General features: G+C 37.5%; 1 protein-coding gene across 2 annotated transcripts in view; it reads left to right on the top strand.

The window, feature by feature from the left end:
* SPATA9 (spermatogenesis associated 9) overlaps positions 1-18,011 on the top strand; it is a 68,404-nt gene that overhangs the window by 6,481 nt on the left and 43,912 nt on the right. For both annotated transcript variants that reach the window (XM_072606076.1, XM_072606075.1), the window contains one exon: positions 3,069-4,370. In XM_072606076.1, the coding sequence (XP_072462177.1) occupies positions 3,083-4,370 (1,288 nt within the window). In that variant the 5' untranslated portion in view covers positions 3,069-3,082. The remainder of the gene's footprint in view (positions 1-3,068; positions 4,371-18,011) is intronic.

The raw sequence follows: 18,011 nt of genomic DNA on the forward strand, positions 1-18,011 counted from the left end.
TGTAGGGTAAGAAAGATTTCCATACCCAATTGAATGTATATGTTATTCCCACCTTAAGCCAAATCCAATGAGAGTAATATTCACTCATTCCCTCTCACCTTCCCTCTCTTTACCTCTACTGTAAAAGCTTTTCTTTCTACCTTTCCCTTTCTTCTTCTCCCAGTATATTCCTCTCTCATCCCTTAATTTTATTTTTTGGATATCATCCCTTCATATTCAAGTTACCCTTTGCCCTCTTTCTAGTCTATATCTCTATATCTATATCTTTCTGTCTGTCTATCTATTCCCTCCAACTATGCTAATACTGAGGAAGGTCTCATGAGTTACAAATATCATCTTTCCATGTAAGAATGTAAACAGTTCAACTTAAATAAGTCTCTTATGATTTCTCTTTCCTATTTACCTTTTCATGTTTCTCTTGAGTCTCATATTTGAAAGTCAGATTTTTTATTTAGCTCTGGTCTTTTCAACCAGAATGCTTGAAAGTCCTCTATTTCATTGAATGTCCATTTTCTCCCCTGAAGAATACTCTGTTTTGCTGGGTAGGTGATTTTTGGTTTTAATCCTAGCTCCTTTGACCTCTGGAATATCATATTCCAAGCCCTCTGATCCCTTAATGTAGAAGCTGCTAGATGTGTTAGCCTGACTGTGTTTCCACAATACTTTAATTGTTTCTTTCTGGCTACTTGAAATATTTTCTCCTTGACCTGGGAACTCTGAAATTTGGCTACAATATTCCTAGGAGTTTTCCTTTTGGGATCTCTTTTAGGAAGTGAACAGTGGACTTCCTCAATTTCTATTTTAACCTCTGGTTCTAAAATATCAAGGCAGTTTTCCCTGATAATTTCTTGAAAGATGATATCTAGGATCTTTTTTAATCATGGCTTTCAGGTAGTCCAATAATTTTTAAATTATCTCTCCTAGATCTATTTTCCAGTTCAGTTGTTTTTCCAGTGAGATATTTCACAGTCTTCTATTTTTTCATTCTTTTGATTTTGTTTTATAATTTCTTCATTTCTCATAGAGTCAATAGCTTTCATTTGCTCCATTCTGATTTTTAAGGAATTCTTTTCTTCAGTGAGCTTTTGGACCTCCTTTTCCATTTAGTCAAATCTGCTTTTTAAGGTATTCTTCTCCTCTTTGGCTTTTTGGATGTCTTTTGCCAATTGGATTAGTCTATTTTTAAGGTGTTATTTTCTTCAACATTTGGGGGGGGGGTCGCCTTTAGCAAGCTGTTGGCTCAATTTTCAGGATTTTCTTTCCTCAATCTCATTTCTTTTCATTTTTCCCCCTACTTCTCTTATTTGATTTTCAAAATCCTTTTTGAGCTCTTTCATGGCCTGATACCAGTTCACATTTTTCTTGGAGGCTTTGGATGTAGGAGCTTTGACTTTGTTGTCTTCTTCTGGTTATACGTTTTAATCTTCTTTGTCACCAAAGTAAGATTCTATAGTCTTAGTTTTTTCCACTTTTTGGTCATTTTTCCAGTCAATTACTTGACTATTTAACTTTTTGTCACTGTGGAGGGTGTACTATCCCAAGTTTCTGGGGTTTTGTGCAGCTGTTTTCAGAGTTAATTCTAGGGGCTTGTAATGTTTTAGTTCTTCCAAGGTGGTATGATCAAAGGAGAGTTGTTTACTCCTCTCCTGGCCTGTCCTTACTGTGTGTACTATGGTCTGCGAGCGCTTTTCTTTTTCCTTGGAACTGTGAGGAAGATTCCCTCTGCACTGCCACTACAAGTTCTGCTACACTAGTGCTCCTCCTTGCCCTGGGACCACCACCTGGGACTGTGACCTAGATTCTAGCATGGGCAAAGCAAGAAAATCCTGCTCCACACCAGCAGAAAGATCTTGTAATCCACCTCTAATCAGCCGCTTGATCCTGCCACTGTCTCTGGAAGAAGCTGCTGCTACTACTGCCACCATCACTTTGGGGATGGGGTCTGACCACCTCTGGAAGAAGCTGCTGCTACTACTGCCACCACCACTTTGGGGATGGGGTCTGACCACACTTCTCTCTCACCCAAGTCCTACAGACCTTTCCTACTGACCTTCTTAGTTGTCTTTGGCGTTTGTGGGTTGAGAAGTATGGAAACTAACACAACTACCAGTGATTCAGTCCCCTGAGACCTGCTCCAAGTTTTCTAGGGCCTGGTGTGTGCTGGTACAGCCCACGCTGGACTGCACTCCTCTTCCAGCAGGTACAACAGACCTTTTCTGTTGACCTTCCAAGTTGTCTTGGGCTAGAAATTTGTTTCATTTTGTGAGTTCTGCTGCTCTAGGATTTGTTTAGAGTCATTTTTATGGAGGAGTTTGGGGGAGAGCTCAGGCAAGTCCTTGCTTTTACTCTGCCATCATGACTCTGCCCCCAGAAGCCAAAAACTTTTACAGAAATTTCCTAATTCATTATTTAACTGCTACCAAGGATTTTATCAGAGTGGCTGGTAAATTAATAGGTTGTTTTCAAAATATTAATATTGATTGCTTGCTTTGACTACTTACTATCCTTCTTGCTTCCAGTGAGTGGGTGGAAATTCAATTTATTTCATAGGAAAGGCCTATTTATTTTATCCAAACATAATTTTAATAAAGTTGGTAATGTGAATTCCCAGCTGACAAAATTAGAAGCACATTAGAGGGAGTATGATAGACATTGTGATATAGAGAGTTGGCCTCAAAACCAGGAAGACCTGGCTTTAAGTCCCCTGCCATTATTAGTTCTATGACCTTTTGTCCCACTTTCCCTTTTGAGGTCTCATTTTCTTTATTTGTAAAATGGCAATATTTATACTACCTTCCTCAGAAATCTTTTGGAAAGCTCAAGTGAAGTAACATATACAAAGTATTTGCAAACTTTAAAACATTAAACACATTCTTTTTATTATTATTGGAGAATTCCTGCTTCCATATTAATGCATACAAATATGAGCTTACTGGAACTGAATTTCTCCTTGATGTAATAGTTGCTTTGTGCAAATATACCATATCTATAATAATTATGCCTTCTTATTAAAAAAAAAACTATTTCACTGACTTTTATTTGTCTGATTCTGTTCTTGGTTTTTACAGGTCCATGGCTTGATATGTATCTTTCTTCAAGAGTTCCTATTGTTTTAAACTTTAATCCTTTCATCACATTTAAACGAGATCCACAAGAATCGTATAATAATCAACTTGTGAGAGCAACAAATCTGACTGTATCAGCAATAAAATTTCTTAACTCTCTGAGGAGTCGTATCTTAGAGCCAGACATCTACTATGTCAACCCTGAATGGAGCAAGAGTAAAATCTTTAAAAGGTTTCTCAGCCTTCTCCCAACTTCAGTGTCTTGGTATGGAGCTTATTTTGCAGAAGCTTATCCTTTAGATATGTCACAGTATGTTCATCTCTTTAACAGTTCCAGAGTTCCTAAAGAAGGTAAAGACGAACTGTTTTCAGATCACAGTGCACGCCATTTGCTGGTGATGAGAAATGGACATTTTTATGTATTTGACATATTGGATCCTATTGGAAATATTCTGCATCCATATGAAATACAAGCACATTTAATTAATATTTTACAGGATGGGGAAACAGTAGCTGAGTATCCTCTGGGCTACCTAACCACTGAGAACAGAAATACCTGGGCAGCAGTAAGAGAACAACTTCTGCAAGCTGGGAACGAAGAAAGCATATACAAAATTGATAGCGCAATATTCTGCTTGTGTTTAGATAGTTTTAAAATACAAAACAGTTCCCACCTATCTCACTGTATGCTTCATGGATATGGTTATAACCGCTGGTTTGACAAATCTTTCAGTTTAATTGTCACTGTTGATGGGAGTGCAGGGATAAATTTTGAACATTCTTGGGGAGATGGAGTTTCAGTTCTCCGTTTTCTTAATGAAGTATATGCAGACAGCACAAAGCATCCTGCAGTTGTGCCAAGAAGTACTGCTGCTGTAGTATGTCCTACACATGTAGAAAAGCTGCAGTTTCATTTGAATGAATCAATTCAGTCAGCTGTGACTGTTGCACATCAAAAATTTGAGAATCTAAGACATAAAATGACAGTGAAACCATTTGAATTTAGAAAGTTTGGAAAACAATATGTAATTCAAGAAAGAATGAGTCCAGATGCTATATTTCAACTTGCATGTCAGGTGGCTGCTTATCGTCACTTTGGGAAAGTAGTTCCTACTTATGAAGCATGTAGTACTGCTGGCTTTAAACATGGTCGCACAGAAACTATTCGATCTGCAACAGTTTACACAAAACAATGTGCTCAGGCATTTATCAGAAACCGGAGAAAATACAGTGCGCAAGACCTGAGAAAGCTCATCGATAGCAGTTCAAAATACCACAAGTTTTTACAGATGGAAGCTGCACTAGGTTAGTTTTATGCCACTTTGTAATGTTCAAAATTAGAACAGATCTTGTTAATATTTTCAGTAGCCCAAAATTATCATTTATTAATTGTGTACTATGTTCATTAGAATTTTTTTTATGTTATTGGTTCAGGATGAAATTTTAATATATTGTTGTTCTAACAAAAAGAAACCTCCTAAAATTTATATAGGACTTAGTATTTGCACAGCACTTCATTTGTGGCAGTCCATTATGTAGATGGTGTAAGTATTATTATCTCCATTTTACAGATGAAGAAACCAAAGTTAGAAATCATGGGCACTTGCTCATGATTTCATGCCTTATAGATAGTAGCTTTCCTAATATGAAGCCTATTTGACTCTAGCTCAATAAGAAAAAGGTGCCAGGTCTTTCTCTTTGAAGTTCAGAGCACCAAATTTGGAAAATCTAGATGCCCAAAAGAGTTTGGGGTATTTATTCCCAAAGTGATAATATGCCAGAAATGAGGGATTCCTGATACAAAACAAATAGAGAAGATACAGGATTCTAGCCAGATCCATGGGGTAATATAGGAGGATTTTCCTGGTATTTTTAGGTGCATCTTCAAACTCTGTAGAAGTGGTAAGTCCATGCTACATGTTTTACTTTCTGAATGACCAGCTGAAACTCTTGGTCCATTTCACAATAGCTCTGTGACTATCACCAAGTTATTTAACTTCCATGTGATGTTTCCTTATCTGTAAAACAAGGGAAATAATATTTAAACTTTATACCTTGAGCATCTGAGAACTCAGGAAATTAAAGAATATGTAAGTATGCTTATTTAACCATCGTTTTAAGCATAGTTTTAAAAGTCAGTAACAATAAGATACTTAATTTTACCCAAAAAAGTCATTGAAAAAATGTAAACTACTTCCTTTACAAGGTTGATGTGAAGGAAATACATTATGAAACAAAGCACTATACAAATCTCTAAAAGTTTACAATCCTATTTATTTCTGGAGTTCAGACTTTTAAGACTGAATGCAATGAAGGATTTGGAGAAAGTTAAAAAAAAATTTATTTCAGGAGTACAATACGGAGGAAGGACATAAAGGTAGGTTTGAGAATCAGATTGTTTTGGGAAAGGAAGTAGGTGGGGGATTTTGTTCATTTGTTTTGAGGGGTTTGGTTGCTTTTTTGTAGTAGCTATTTTGAAAATTAACAGATTTTTCACAGTGCAGAAAATCTTTATCCTTGCTAGTCCCTAAAATGGTAATATATCATAAATGGAGGCTTCCCAAGACACAAAAAGCAGACAAGTTGCAGGATTCTAGTTAGATCCATGGGGTGATATGAACAGAGTGAGAAAGTTCCTGTTGATTTGGGGTACATGTTTAAGCTCTACGTGGATACTAAGTCAATGCTACATGTTTTGCTTCCTGTATGATCAGTTGAGACTCTTGAGCATGATAGCAATTTGACCCATTTCAGAAGTCTCAGTCACCAGTTTTAAGTAAAAATTATATGTACCTCTGAACTACATGTCGATTTTCGCTGCAGGGCGTGTTATGAGTGGGATAGGAGTAAAGAAGTAGTGGTGAAATAGTTATTTTTATATTAGCATTTAAATATTTAGAAAGAAATGGATTTGAGAAGACTAGGATAGATATATGGCCTCCGTCTTGTTTAGTTTGAGGGTGTACTATAACTTCAAATTTAAAGTATTTGCTAATAATACAGAAAGTCTTGTCATTGTCCTACTTCCATGATCAAAATCTCTGAAATTCCATCATCCAGTTATGGCATCCAATCACTCCTATCTTCCTGTGTCCCTCTCTTCCTAATCCTATTCTACATCCTCACTGTGACCTTCAGTTCATATATTCCTCAGTCTTTAACCTGGCATTGATCCTGCCTCTCACTTCAATTCCCAGACTTAATTCTAATTAAGTAATTAGACTCAACATGATCCTTTCCTCCTGAGTCACTTGTTCCCTTTTCCATATTATCCTTCATGCCTTTCCTATCACCAACTCTGGATTACTCCCACTACTCATCTTCTCTACTTCTTTTTTAGAAGGTGATAGGTAGATTCTTTCAATATCTATTTTATCCTCTAGATCCAAGATATTGGACCAGTTTCCTTTGATAATTTCTTGAAATATGGTATCCAGGCTCTTTTTGTTATCATGGCTTTTCAATAGCCCAAATTATTTCTCTTGGATCTCTTTTCCAGGTTATTTGGTTTTTCTTGTGAGATGTTTTACATTTTCTTTTTTTGTTCTTTTAAATTTGTTTTATTGTTTCTTGATGTCTCATGGAGTCCTTAGCTTCCAGTTGCCCAATTCTAATTTTTAAGGAATTATTTTTTTAAAAAAATATTTATTTTAGTTTCAGTTTCCAAATTTCACTTTTATAAGATTTTGAGTTTTAAATTTTCTCCTTCCTTTTCACCCTCCCCAGGATGGCATGCAGTCTGATACAGACTATACATGTACAATCATGCTAAACACATTTTCACATTAGTCATGTTGTAAAGAAAAATTGGAAACAAAGGAAAAACTCACAAGAAAGAAAAACAAAGGAAAAATAGTATGCTTCAATTTGCATTCAGACTCCATAGTTCTTTCTCTGGATGTAAATAGTATTTTCCATCATGAGTCTTTTGGAATTGTCCTAGGTCATTGCATTGCTAAGAAGAGCTAAGTCTCTCAAAGTTGGTCATTGAACAATGATGTTGTTACTATGTACAATGTTTTCTTGGTTCTGCTCATTTCACTCAGAAAATCTTTCCAGGTTTTTCTAAGTCCACCTGCTCATCCTTTCTTATGGAATAATAGTATTCCTTTACATTCATATACCACAACTTTTTCAGCCATCCCCCAATTGATGAGCATCCTCTCAGTTTCCAATTCTTGGTTACCACAAAAAGAGCTACTATAAATGTTTTTGTACATGTGGGTCCTTTTCCCATATTTATGATCTTTTTGGGATATAGACCTAGAAGTGTTATTGCTGGATCAAACGGTATGCACAGTTTCATAGCCCTTTGGGCATAGTTCCAAATTGCTCAAGGAATTATTTTCTTCAGTGAGATTTTGTACTTTCTTTTCTATTTTACCAATTCTGCTTTTTAAGAAGTTCTTCTCTTAGGTGAATTTTTGTGCCTCTTTTTACCTTTTGGTCAATTCTGTTATTTAAGGTGTTATTTCTTCAGTATTTTTTGTGTCTCTTTTACCAACCTGTTAATTCTCTTTTCCTGTATATTTTACATCAGTCTCATTTCTTTTCCCAATTGTTTCTTTTGCTACTCTTCTCTTTCTTTAAGTCTTCTAGAAATTCTTGTTGAGTTTGTGTCTAGTTAGCATTTTTCTTTGAGGCTTTTTGGGCTACCTGTTTTCACATTGTTGTTGTCTTCTGAGATTATGTCTTGTCTCTTCTCTGTCATTGTAGTAGCTCTCTATGGTCAATTTCTGTTTTTGCTATTCATTTTTTCCAGCTTATTTCTTGATTTTGAACTTTATGCTAAAGTTGAGGTCTGCTCACCTTGGGGTAAGTAGGCCCTGTCCCAGTCTTTAGGGTTTTTCCTGCTACTGTTTTCAGAGCTAATTTTGGGAGTTTGCAAGTTGTTGATGCTTCCAGGGTGGCAGGATCCTGGAAGAGGTATGGTTACTGCTATCCTGATCTGTTCTTTGATCTTTATCCAGGAAGGGCCCCTCGTGCTGTGCGCCTACAAGTGCTAGCATTCCTCTTTGCTTTGTAATTATTACCAGGGCCCCTGCTTCCTTGTGATTGACTACCAGTGCCCCTCTCTGCCCTGGAACTGTGACCCAGAACTGTGTATGGACAATAGAGTTGTCAGTCAGTGCCAGCTGTATCCAATGCCAGAAAAGGGTCCTTTTCTATCATCTCTTTCTGACTAGTCTGACTACCTTACCATCTCTGGCCTGAGAACTCCCAGAGTTGTTGCAGTAGCTGTTGCCATTGGTGTGGGTGTGGGTGTGTGGTTGGGTGTGTTCCAGACAGGTCTCCACCCTAGTGTCACAGACTTGTGCCAACTTCTTAAGTTTGCTTAGGCCAGAAAAATGTGTCACCCTGATCGTTCGTTGACTCTGCCCTTCCAAAATTGGATTTGAAGCAATATTTTAAACTTATTTGGAGGAGAATGCTGAGAGTTCAGCTGAATGGCTGCCCCAATCCACCATCTTGGCTCAGTCCCCTCTCATCTTTTAAAAACTATTGTTCTTTCCTCCCATTCTCATCCAAATTCCTTGTAAAAGCTTTCCAGTTCCATTGTACTTTCTCACTTCTCCACCCTTGGCAATCTGCTTTCTAACTTCTTCAAATGAGATATTTGTAAAGCACTTAGTACAGTACCTGCCTCATAGTAAATGCTCAGTAAATGCTTATTTCAGTCCCTTTCATCATTCAATAAAAGCAGGTTTCCAAAGTCACCAAGGATTTCTTAATTGCCATAACCAATGGACTTTTCTCAGTCCTTATCCTTTTTGTCCTCTGCAGCATTTGACGTTGTTGACCTTGTTCTTCTCTCTTGGTTTCCCTCCTATGTGTCTGGCCACTCCTTATTTACTGAGTCATCATCTATATCACAGCCCCTAATGATATATGTTCCCTGGAGCCCTATTCTGGGCCTTCTTCCTTCCATTTTCTTGATAATCTCATCAACTCACATGTGTTTAATTATGCCTCTAAGGATGAATCCAACATGTGGACATTCAGTTGTAGTCTGTTCAGCTGTACTCCCATATTACCATATTATTGAATACTTCATATGAAAAAGGGAAGCATTGCAAACTCATCATGAACAAAATTATACAAGCTCAGTATCATCCTCAACTCCTCACACTCATTTGTGCCTTTATAATATCTCTTGGATATAGCCTCTTCTCTCTACCCACATGGTCACCATTTTTATTCAGACCCTCCTTACCTCTTTCCTGGACTATTAGATTTTCTTCTAGTCTCTCCCATACCTGAATCCATCCTCCAAAAAGTTGCTGAAGTGATTTTCCTAAACTCAAATCTGTCCATTTCTTTCCTTTACTTCAACTCCAGTGGCTCTCTACTACTTCTTCTCTTCTTTAAAGCTCTTCATCACAATCTGTCCTTATCTTGTCTTTCCATTCATATAGATATAATGTTATACATTATGAACAGCCAAAATGGCTTTCTGACCATTCCTATATGTACATGCTATCTCTCCTGATAGAATGTAAGCTCCTCATAAGCAAGAATTTTCACTTTTCTATTTGTACCCTGCCATTTAGAATCCTTCATTTTCTTCATTGCTTTGTATTTATTTCATGTGTGTACAAATATATAAAATAGTCTGTTTTCTATGAGAGGATGTAAGTTCCTAAAGAGCAAAGACTTTCACTTTTGTATTTATATCCTTACTGCTTAGTATAGTATCTGGTACGCAGTGGATGTTTAATTCATGTTTATTGATTGATACAGTTTTACAAGGTTATTCTTATCTATGTTCTCCCATAGATTCTCTAGTGAGGATTCTAGAGGCCTTTCTCCCGGTCTTTTAATTTTCCATGGGAACCAGTGTAGGCTATGCATATGTGACCAAGGTACCTTCTATATTTATTGGATAATGTATTCATCTTTCATTCTTGTTGTACACTTCATTGTGTACAAATATACTATAACCTACTTCATCCACCAACTTTCAATTACCCTTTGGGCCACCTTCAACTTATTTGGAGATTGTGGCATTCTAAGATTCACAAGTATACAATATCACTAGTTCACTGGGAGAACAATGGTATTGAAAAAATGTGGTTCAGTAACTTATCATTAAGAGGACTGCACAGTTCAAAATAACACTCTAGCACCATCCCTTTTCCCTATTGAATTCTGGATTTATCTCCTTTTCTGTCTGCAGTGTCTATCATAGATAGATACTGATTCAGTGAATTAGCCATTCACCTGCATGTTACAGTCTGGACAGTAGACATTTTCATCCAGTTGTCTTTTCTCATCTGTATTTTTAGGTCACTCTTCTGAGTAATCAGAGATTTCATCTCAAAAGGCCTCATTCTTTTGGCTAATGTTAAAATACATGCAAGAGGAGAAGACTTTCTTTAATGTTTGCCTTTTATGAAGTATACAAAATTGATAAAATGATCAACTGGTATTGTAAGGAATGATGAAGAAAATAACCTATTATTATTTCATTGTAAAGAAAAATCAAAACTTAATGAATAATGTGTATCAAGAGATGAGAATAAAGGCTGATAAAAACAGAATTTTGGAGGTGCATATAAACATCAACCTTAGAGAGGGAGAAAACACAAACTTTTGCAGAAAATAGATCTGGAAAAATGCAGTGGAAGAATTAATTGTCAATATGATAGTTCAGAGTTTAGGTCACTATATTTATCTTTTTTTCCTCCATCAGAACATTTTTAAGCTCCATAGAGAGTTCATTTTGAGTGAATGGTGCTGCAGAGAAACCAAAAAAACCTGCCAGATTAAGCCACAAAGAATGAAAACAGTATAGAAAACCGTCTACACAGTGAAGCACTAATAAGATATTGGCAAGGATAAGACAGTCTTTAAAGAACAGTAAAACACAGAGGAAATATAAACTGAAGAAGGCTACTAAGAGGCCAATTTAGTGAAAATTTCAATGAATCATGTTGCAAAGCGAAGGCCCTTTCAATAATTCTGCTTTTGCTTACTGAACAAAATTGATTTTGGTTTTTAGGTTCCACCTTCTCAGTTAAACATTTCCAAACCCCTCAAGCTGTAGAGGAGCTCTGCCTCCTCACACTTGTTACAGTCCTTTGCCTCTGCCTTTGCACTAATTGCATTCTCTTCTTGGTTTGTAATCACTTGTATAATTGTTATGTGTCTCCTATTGGAATGAGATCCTGAGATCAGTGACTGTCATATTTGGCCAGATAGATTAGTTTTTTCTTAATCCCCATCTTCCTTGAGTTCTCTCCAGTTTTTGATGCTTGATTGCTCCTTCCACTTGATTCTCTTTGTTCCTACAGCCTCAGAGGGACTGCGTTGTTTCTTCCTTTTTTTGAATGACTCATCCATTGGTCTCATTTGCTAGATATTTATCTTCTTCTTGACCCTCGAATCTGATTCTTCCTTAATAACCCACGTTTGACTCTTTTCTGTCTCTACATCCTTTTCCTTAGCGTCTCATTTACTCCACTAACTTCAGCTACCATCTCTATCCAAATATCTCTCGAATCTATATCAAGCACTGACATCTCTTCTCAGCTCCAGAGCTTTTTATATTTGTCATGGGATATCTCTACCTGGATCCCACTGACATCTCAAATTCATATCCAAAATCAAGGATGGTATCTTTCCCCAAAAACTTATTTATGTTTGTGAATAAACTATTTCTACCTGTCCTGCTGTCATTTATCGTGTCTTTCTTCTTTCATCTCTCATATCTAATCAGCTTCAAAGCCCTGTCAGTTCCACAACTGCAGCATTTGTCATATCTATCGCCATCTTAATGTCGGCCCTTGTTACCACCACTACCTTTGTCTACTGTACTACTTCCTACGTTTCTAAAATGTCTTACTGAGAATGATTTTCTACCCTTCAGACTTTTGCAATAGTAATCTTTTACAAGATATGGTATTTAGAGCTGGAAGAATTTAGATATCCCCTAATCCAAACTGAGTCTTTTACTCACTGGTCGCATCGCTCTGTTCTTCAATAATGCTTAGTGGCTCCCAGTTGCTGACTAAATGAAGTTCAAACTCTTTGGCATTCAGGGTCATCTACAGTCTGGTACCATACTTTTCTAGCCTTACTCTTCAGTTTAACTGGACTCCTGTTTGTTTCCCAAATATTCTTTGCCTCAATGTTTTTTGTCATGTTGTTTCTTCTGCCTGGAGTACCCTCTTTTATTTCTCTTTACCTACTGAATTCCTACCCATCCTTCAGTTCAGACACTCAAGTACAATCTCCATGAAGCCTTTCTTGATCTCCTAGTTCTAACAGCCTTTTCTTTTTGACCTCAGATAGTTCTTAATTTTTCAACACTGAAGCACTCTTCATGTGATGCTGTGCATTATAGTTATTTGTTTGTATTTTATACCTCCCCCTTTCCATTAGATTATAATCTCTGTCAGAACAGGTGCCATGTCTTTCATAAATTTAATATTTCTTCTAGCAGTGTGCCTTGAACATAGTAAGTGCTTAAATGTTGAATGAATGTTGTTATTTATTATTTCACTTGTGGATGTTCAGTACCTAATAAGCTGTCTTGCAAATAAATGTTTGCTGATTGGAGAAACATGATTCAGTTACAGTTTTACTTCAGTTCAGGCTAATTTGATATATAAATATTAAGATTTACAGAAGAAAATTAATTAGAAGATTACTTTTAAGTGATGTCATTTCCTGTTAGAAATAAATGTTGGAGAGAAAAGTCACATTTCAGGTGGTTGGTGGGCTGTTGTCCTTAAATCTCAAAGACCCCAATGACATCACTATGTTGGGGTCAAGGTACAGTGTGTCTGACTGTGACTGATCAGACCAGTATGAGCTTGGAAGGCTCTACTACAGGTCAGACACAAACAGTACACATGAACATTTGGAAATTTGCACATCTCATGTTTCTTTTGAGTTACTGCTCAAAGCTACTCCTTTGCTTATAGAGCATAGGATCTTCTTTGATGTGAGCAAACCATGCTGGGGATTCCTTTGTCAGTATCTCCCATGTCACACAATCATTTCCAGAGTTCTTCAGAAAAATCTTGACAGTGTCCTTATATCACTTCTGATCTCCATGTGAGCATTAATCTTGTGTGGGTTGTCTACAAAATAGTCTTTTAGGCAAATATACATTTGGCATTTGAGCAACATGGTCAGCCCATTGAAGTTGCATTCCCTGCGGTAGAGTTTGAATACTTGGCAGTTTAACCCGAGAAAAGACTTCAGGGTCCAGTTACCTTATCCTGCCAGGTGATCTTCAGAACCTTCCTAAGACAATTCAGATGGAAGTGATTCAGTTTCCTGGCATGGCACTGGTATACTGTCCAAAGTTACACAGGCATACAACAATGAAGTCAGTACAGTGGCTCTATAGATCTTCAGTATGGTAGGCAGTCTAATGCCTTTTCTCTCCCGCACTTTTTTTTGGAACCTCTCAAACACTGACCTACCTCTGGCAATGGATGCATCAACTTTATCATCTGTATGTAAGTCCCTAGAAAGTGTACTGCCAAGGTTAGCAAACTTATCCACAGTACTCAGAATTGGCTGTAACCAAAATTTCTATGTATGGATGGTGTAGTGTTGGCTGGTGGAGAACCTGTGTTTTCTTGGTGTTAATTCTTAGGCCAAAATTTACACAAGTAGCAGACAATCCATATTTTGTTGCATCTCAGCTTCAGAGGCTGCATTGAGTATAAAATCATCTCTGAACAAAAATGTCATGCACCAATTCTCCCTCTGCTTTAGTCTTAGTTTGTAGCTTTTTCAAATTAAATAATTTACCATCAGTACAGTAGCCGGCCTTGATGCTATTTTTGTCCTTGTCAAAGGAGTCTAGTAACACTGCTGAAAACATGCTAAAAATTACCATAGGAGCAAATACACAGCCTGCTCTCCATTGGTGACTGGGAAAGTGTGAGAGCATGGTGTATTATCCAGAACCTGGGCAAGCATGCCATCATGAAAATGACATACAATACTGATTAACTTTTCCAGGCAATAAGATTTTGACATAATTTTCCACAAGCCTTCACGACTGACAGTATCAAAGGTCTTGGTCAGATCAGTGAATGCTGTGTACACAACTCTGTATATTCCTGGCATGTCTCCTAGAAGTGTTGGGCAACAAGCACCATATCAACCATCCTTGGTCCTTTCTGAAGCCCCACTGGCATGAATCTTGCCAGTAAAGACTAGGAGAAAGGCCTCCTCTTCCCACCCCCATGACTGTCACAAGACAATCTATTTCCTTTACCTTTATAGAAATGGACAGTGGAGGCATCCTTGTACTCCTGGGAGATATTCTCCTCTAAAAATTTCGGTCAGCTTTTATATGAACAGTGGACTCCCTGCCTTGTAAATCTCAACTGGAATAGATTCATTGCCAGGTGATCTGCCACATAAGAGCAGTCTACTGGCATTCAAAACCTTTTTCATTTGGAAATTATTTTAGAGAGGGATTGACTTCAACCTGATGTAAGCAGTCATTGACTTCAGCATTGATTGATGATGGTCTATTGAGAATACTATGGAAATGTTCAGACTATCTGTCTAGGATCACATCCCTATCATTAATCAATGTGGCTCCATCAGCACTGAGCAGTTGTGATGTATCATAGGTCTTTCACTCATAAATATCCTTCAGGGTGTCACAAAAAGCAGTTTGGGTTATTACTATCAGCATAAAGTCAAACTTCATCTACCTTCTTACTGAGCTAAGAATTCTACATCTCTCTGAGCTTCACTTGCACTTTACCTTTGATGGAGTTAAACATTGCTTTCTTAGAGATGGATGAAATATCCTGATGGTAAACCCTGTAGAGTTTTTCAGGTTTCTGAATTTCCCCATCATTTTTATCAGACCAGTCTTGATGTTTGTCGGTGTTCTGGTACAGATTAGTAGATATGATGCTGCATACCAAATGGCTGAAAGCTGCCCACTCCTTTTCTGCTCCACTGTTATTAATTGTGTGTTGGCTCAACTTTCCATCCAAGTTAGCAACAAATTATTCCCTCTCAGAGAAGTACTTCATTTAGTCTGTAGACATTGAGTCTTCTGGTAGTCATTTTCCCTTGGGGCCACCACTTTTGTTGAATGTGAATATTTAGCTTGGAAAGGATGTCTATGATCAGTCCAGCACTCTGAGTCACACATCACCTTTGTCATTCTCGCATCTAGTCTTGTCTCTTCTCCTTATAATGAGATAGTCTATTAAATGCCAATGTTTGCTGCAAGGATGCATCCATGAAGTTTTATTGCATTTAGGTAAATGGAAGACAATATTGGTGATGAAAAGATTATGAGATACATAAGTCTTCAGTAGTAAGTGACTGCTGCTGTTTTTGTTTCTAACTCCATTCCTCTCAAGGACTTCCTGCCATATCTGGTGCCTACTCTAGCACTGAAGTTACGTAGAATTATAAGCTTGTTCTCTTTCAGCACATTGCTGATGAGGGCTTTCCGGTCTTCATAAAATTTTTCTTTGACTTCATCAAGTTTCATCATGGTGGGAGCATGTGCACTCATGGCTTGGTGCTTTCTTGAATGTGGCAATCACATTGTCATGAGCCTGTCTTTTTGGTAGGCAAACAAGCTTATCAGCTAGATTAGTTTTGATTGCAAGACCTATGTCAGCTTCACAGCGCTTCCCCTTCATGGAGGCTACTCCAGAAAAAAACAAACATGTATCGAGCTCTGACAATGGTAAACTGGCCCTCGTTTGCTAGCCTTGTTCCACTTAGGGCTGCTATTTAAATGTGATACCTGCTAAGTTCTCTTGCAACAAGAGCTGTTCATCTTTCAGGTATACTGAATTTCATGTCATTCATAAGCATACATACATTTCAGGTACTGATGGTGAGTGAGATAATCTTTGCAAAAGTTTTTGTACATTTTTTTTTTTTTTGCATTTTGACCTAGGGTGGGATGCTTGCCAGCTGCAGTAAGTCAGAGTTGGGTGAGGCAGACAGTTTTAGGACACCTTTTCTACCCCCTTTTCACACCAGGAGAGGAGCAGTGTGGTTCTTTAAAAAGTATGCTCAAACATCCAGGGGGCTGTCAAATTCCACTATTGCTTCAGTCTAGTGCCTGGGCTGCCTGTGTACAAGGTTGGCTGCTACAGTTTCCAGGGTATCCTGCTGGACATCTGCTGCTTCATCCCTTGCCTGTTGCCACAAAACTTTTAGATAGGTAAAAATGGTAAAATGGTATGGATGATGTTTTCTGATTCAAACATAAATTGGATTTAAGTGAGGTAGAGCTGTGTAAAGTTGTTGGCTTCACTCTCTCTTCCAGAGTCATCCAAGTCCAGTAGCAAGTCAAAGTCAAAATAACTGGCAATAGCTCATGATGCAGTTGATGACCTCAGTGTCTTAGATGCCTAACCAAGCTCTAAGTGCTCCATGGGTCATTCTTCAGCTGCCTTCATGACCATTGGAATAGATTATTCTCATCTAACAGGAGAAGTCTTCATATGTTTGGCATAGACACCCCCCTATCTCACCAAAGGGTTTGAGATTCCTTAGTTACCCTCAACCTGGTTTAACCCATCTGCCAAAATGGTTTACCAGGGTGTGGTCACTGTGCATGCTACATCTTCTTGGAGCCACAGACAGGTGAGTGAATTAGGTGGATCCCAAAGGTGAAAAGCAGTCCTTACACCAGAGGTACTAGTCTTCCCTACACCCTACACCCAACACATTTCAGGTAGGATTGGACTAGATGACTCCTGAGATTAATTTTAACTTTAAAGATATGATTCTAAGTATAAGATAAGATTAGATAAGTGTAAGAATCTTATAAGATAAGATTCTACATTCCTTGCCATCATGGAATTTACAATTTAGGAGAGTGGATAATGATACAAATATGTAATATATAAGTATATAGTTAATAGTGCAGAGAAAACAATGTAGGATAGGTGTTGCATTATTTAAGGTCACAGGAAGAAATATGTCCAAGGGTGGATCAAGGAAGACTTTCTTGAGGGAATAGCATTTGAACTAGTTCTTGAATGGGCAGGATTTCAGAAGTCAGAGCTGGGGGAAGGGAAGAGCATTATAGGCATAATGATTGGCATGAGACCAAAGGCACAAAAATGAGAAAAATTTGAATGTGACAAAGGAGAAGCAAGTAAGACAGTTCAACAAGAGCAATAGTATCAAAACTTACTTGATCATGAACCCTATAAAATTTTTGAAATTTTGAGCACATACCCTCAATATGTATATATCATTTATATATGTATGAATGTACATAAATATATATGTATATGATTTTTTAATAACAAAGATCCACCTTCTCCCTCTCACTTCACCCCAACTCTTACCCCCAACTCAAAATGAAAAAAAGAAATCCCTGTTTCAGACATGTACAGTTAAGCAAAACTAATTTCTGTAATGGATATGTCAGATATGTGTGTTGTGTGTATGTATTGTGTGTGTATTGTATGTGCATGTGTGTATATTGTGTGTGCATGTGTGCATGTATGTTGTGTGTGTATTGTGTGTGTGTGTGTGTGTGTGCGTGACTCTGTACTCTGAGCCCTTTACCTCTTTTAGAAGGTGTGGAGCATGTCTTATTATCAGTCCTTTAGAATTGTGGTTAGTGATTACACTGATCAGAGTTCTTATTTCTTAAAAAGTTGTTTGTTTTTACAGTATAGTCATAAAAATTGTTCTGTTTGTTCACTGTGCATCAATCCATATATGTCTTCTCAGGTTTCTCTGAAAGTATTTTCTTCATCATTTCTTATAGCACAGTACTATTCCATCCCATTTACATACTTGTTCAGCTACTTCCCAGTTTATGGCTGCCCCCTCAGATTCTCATTCTTTGCCACCTCAAAAAAGAGCTACAAATAGTTTTGTACACCCTTAGTCCATTTTGCTTAAGACTTAATTTATTCTCCAATTCTCTTTTCTCTTCTTTCACTCCTATTACCCTATTGAGTAAAATAT

This window comes from Notamacropus eugenii, chromosome 4, assembly GCF_028372415.1.
Source record: "Notamacropus eugenii isolate mMacEug1 chromosome 4, mMacEug1.pri_v2, whole genome shotgun sequence".
Taxonomy (NCBI): Eukaryota; Metazoa; Chordata; class Mammalia; order Diprotodontia; family Macropodidae; genus Notamacropus; species Notamacropus eugenii.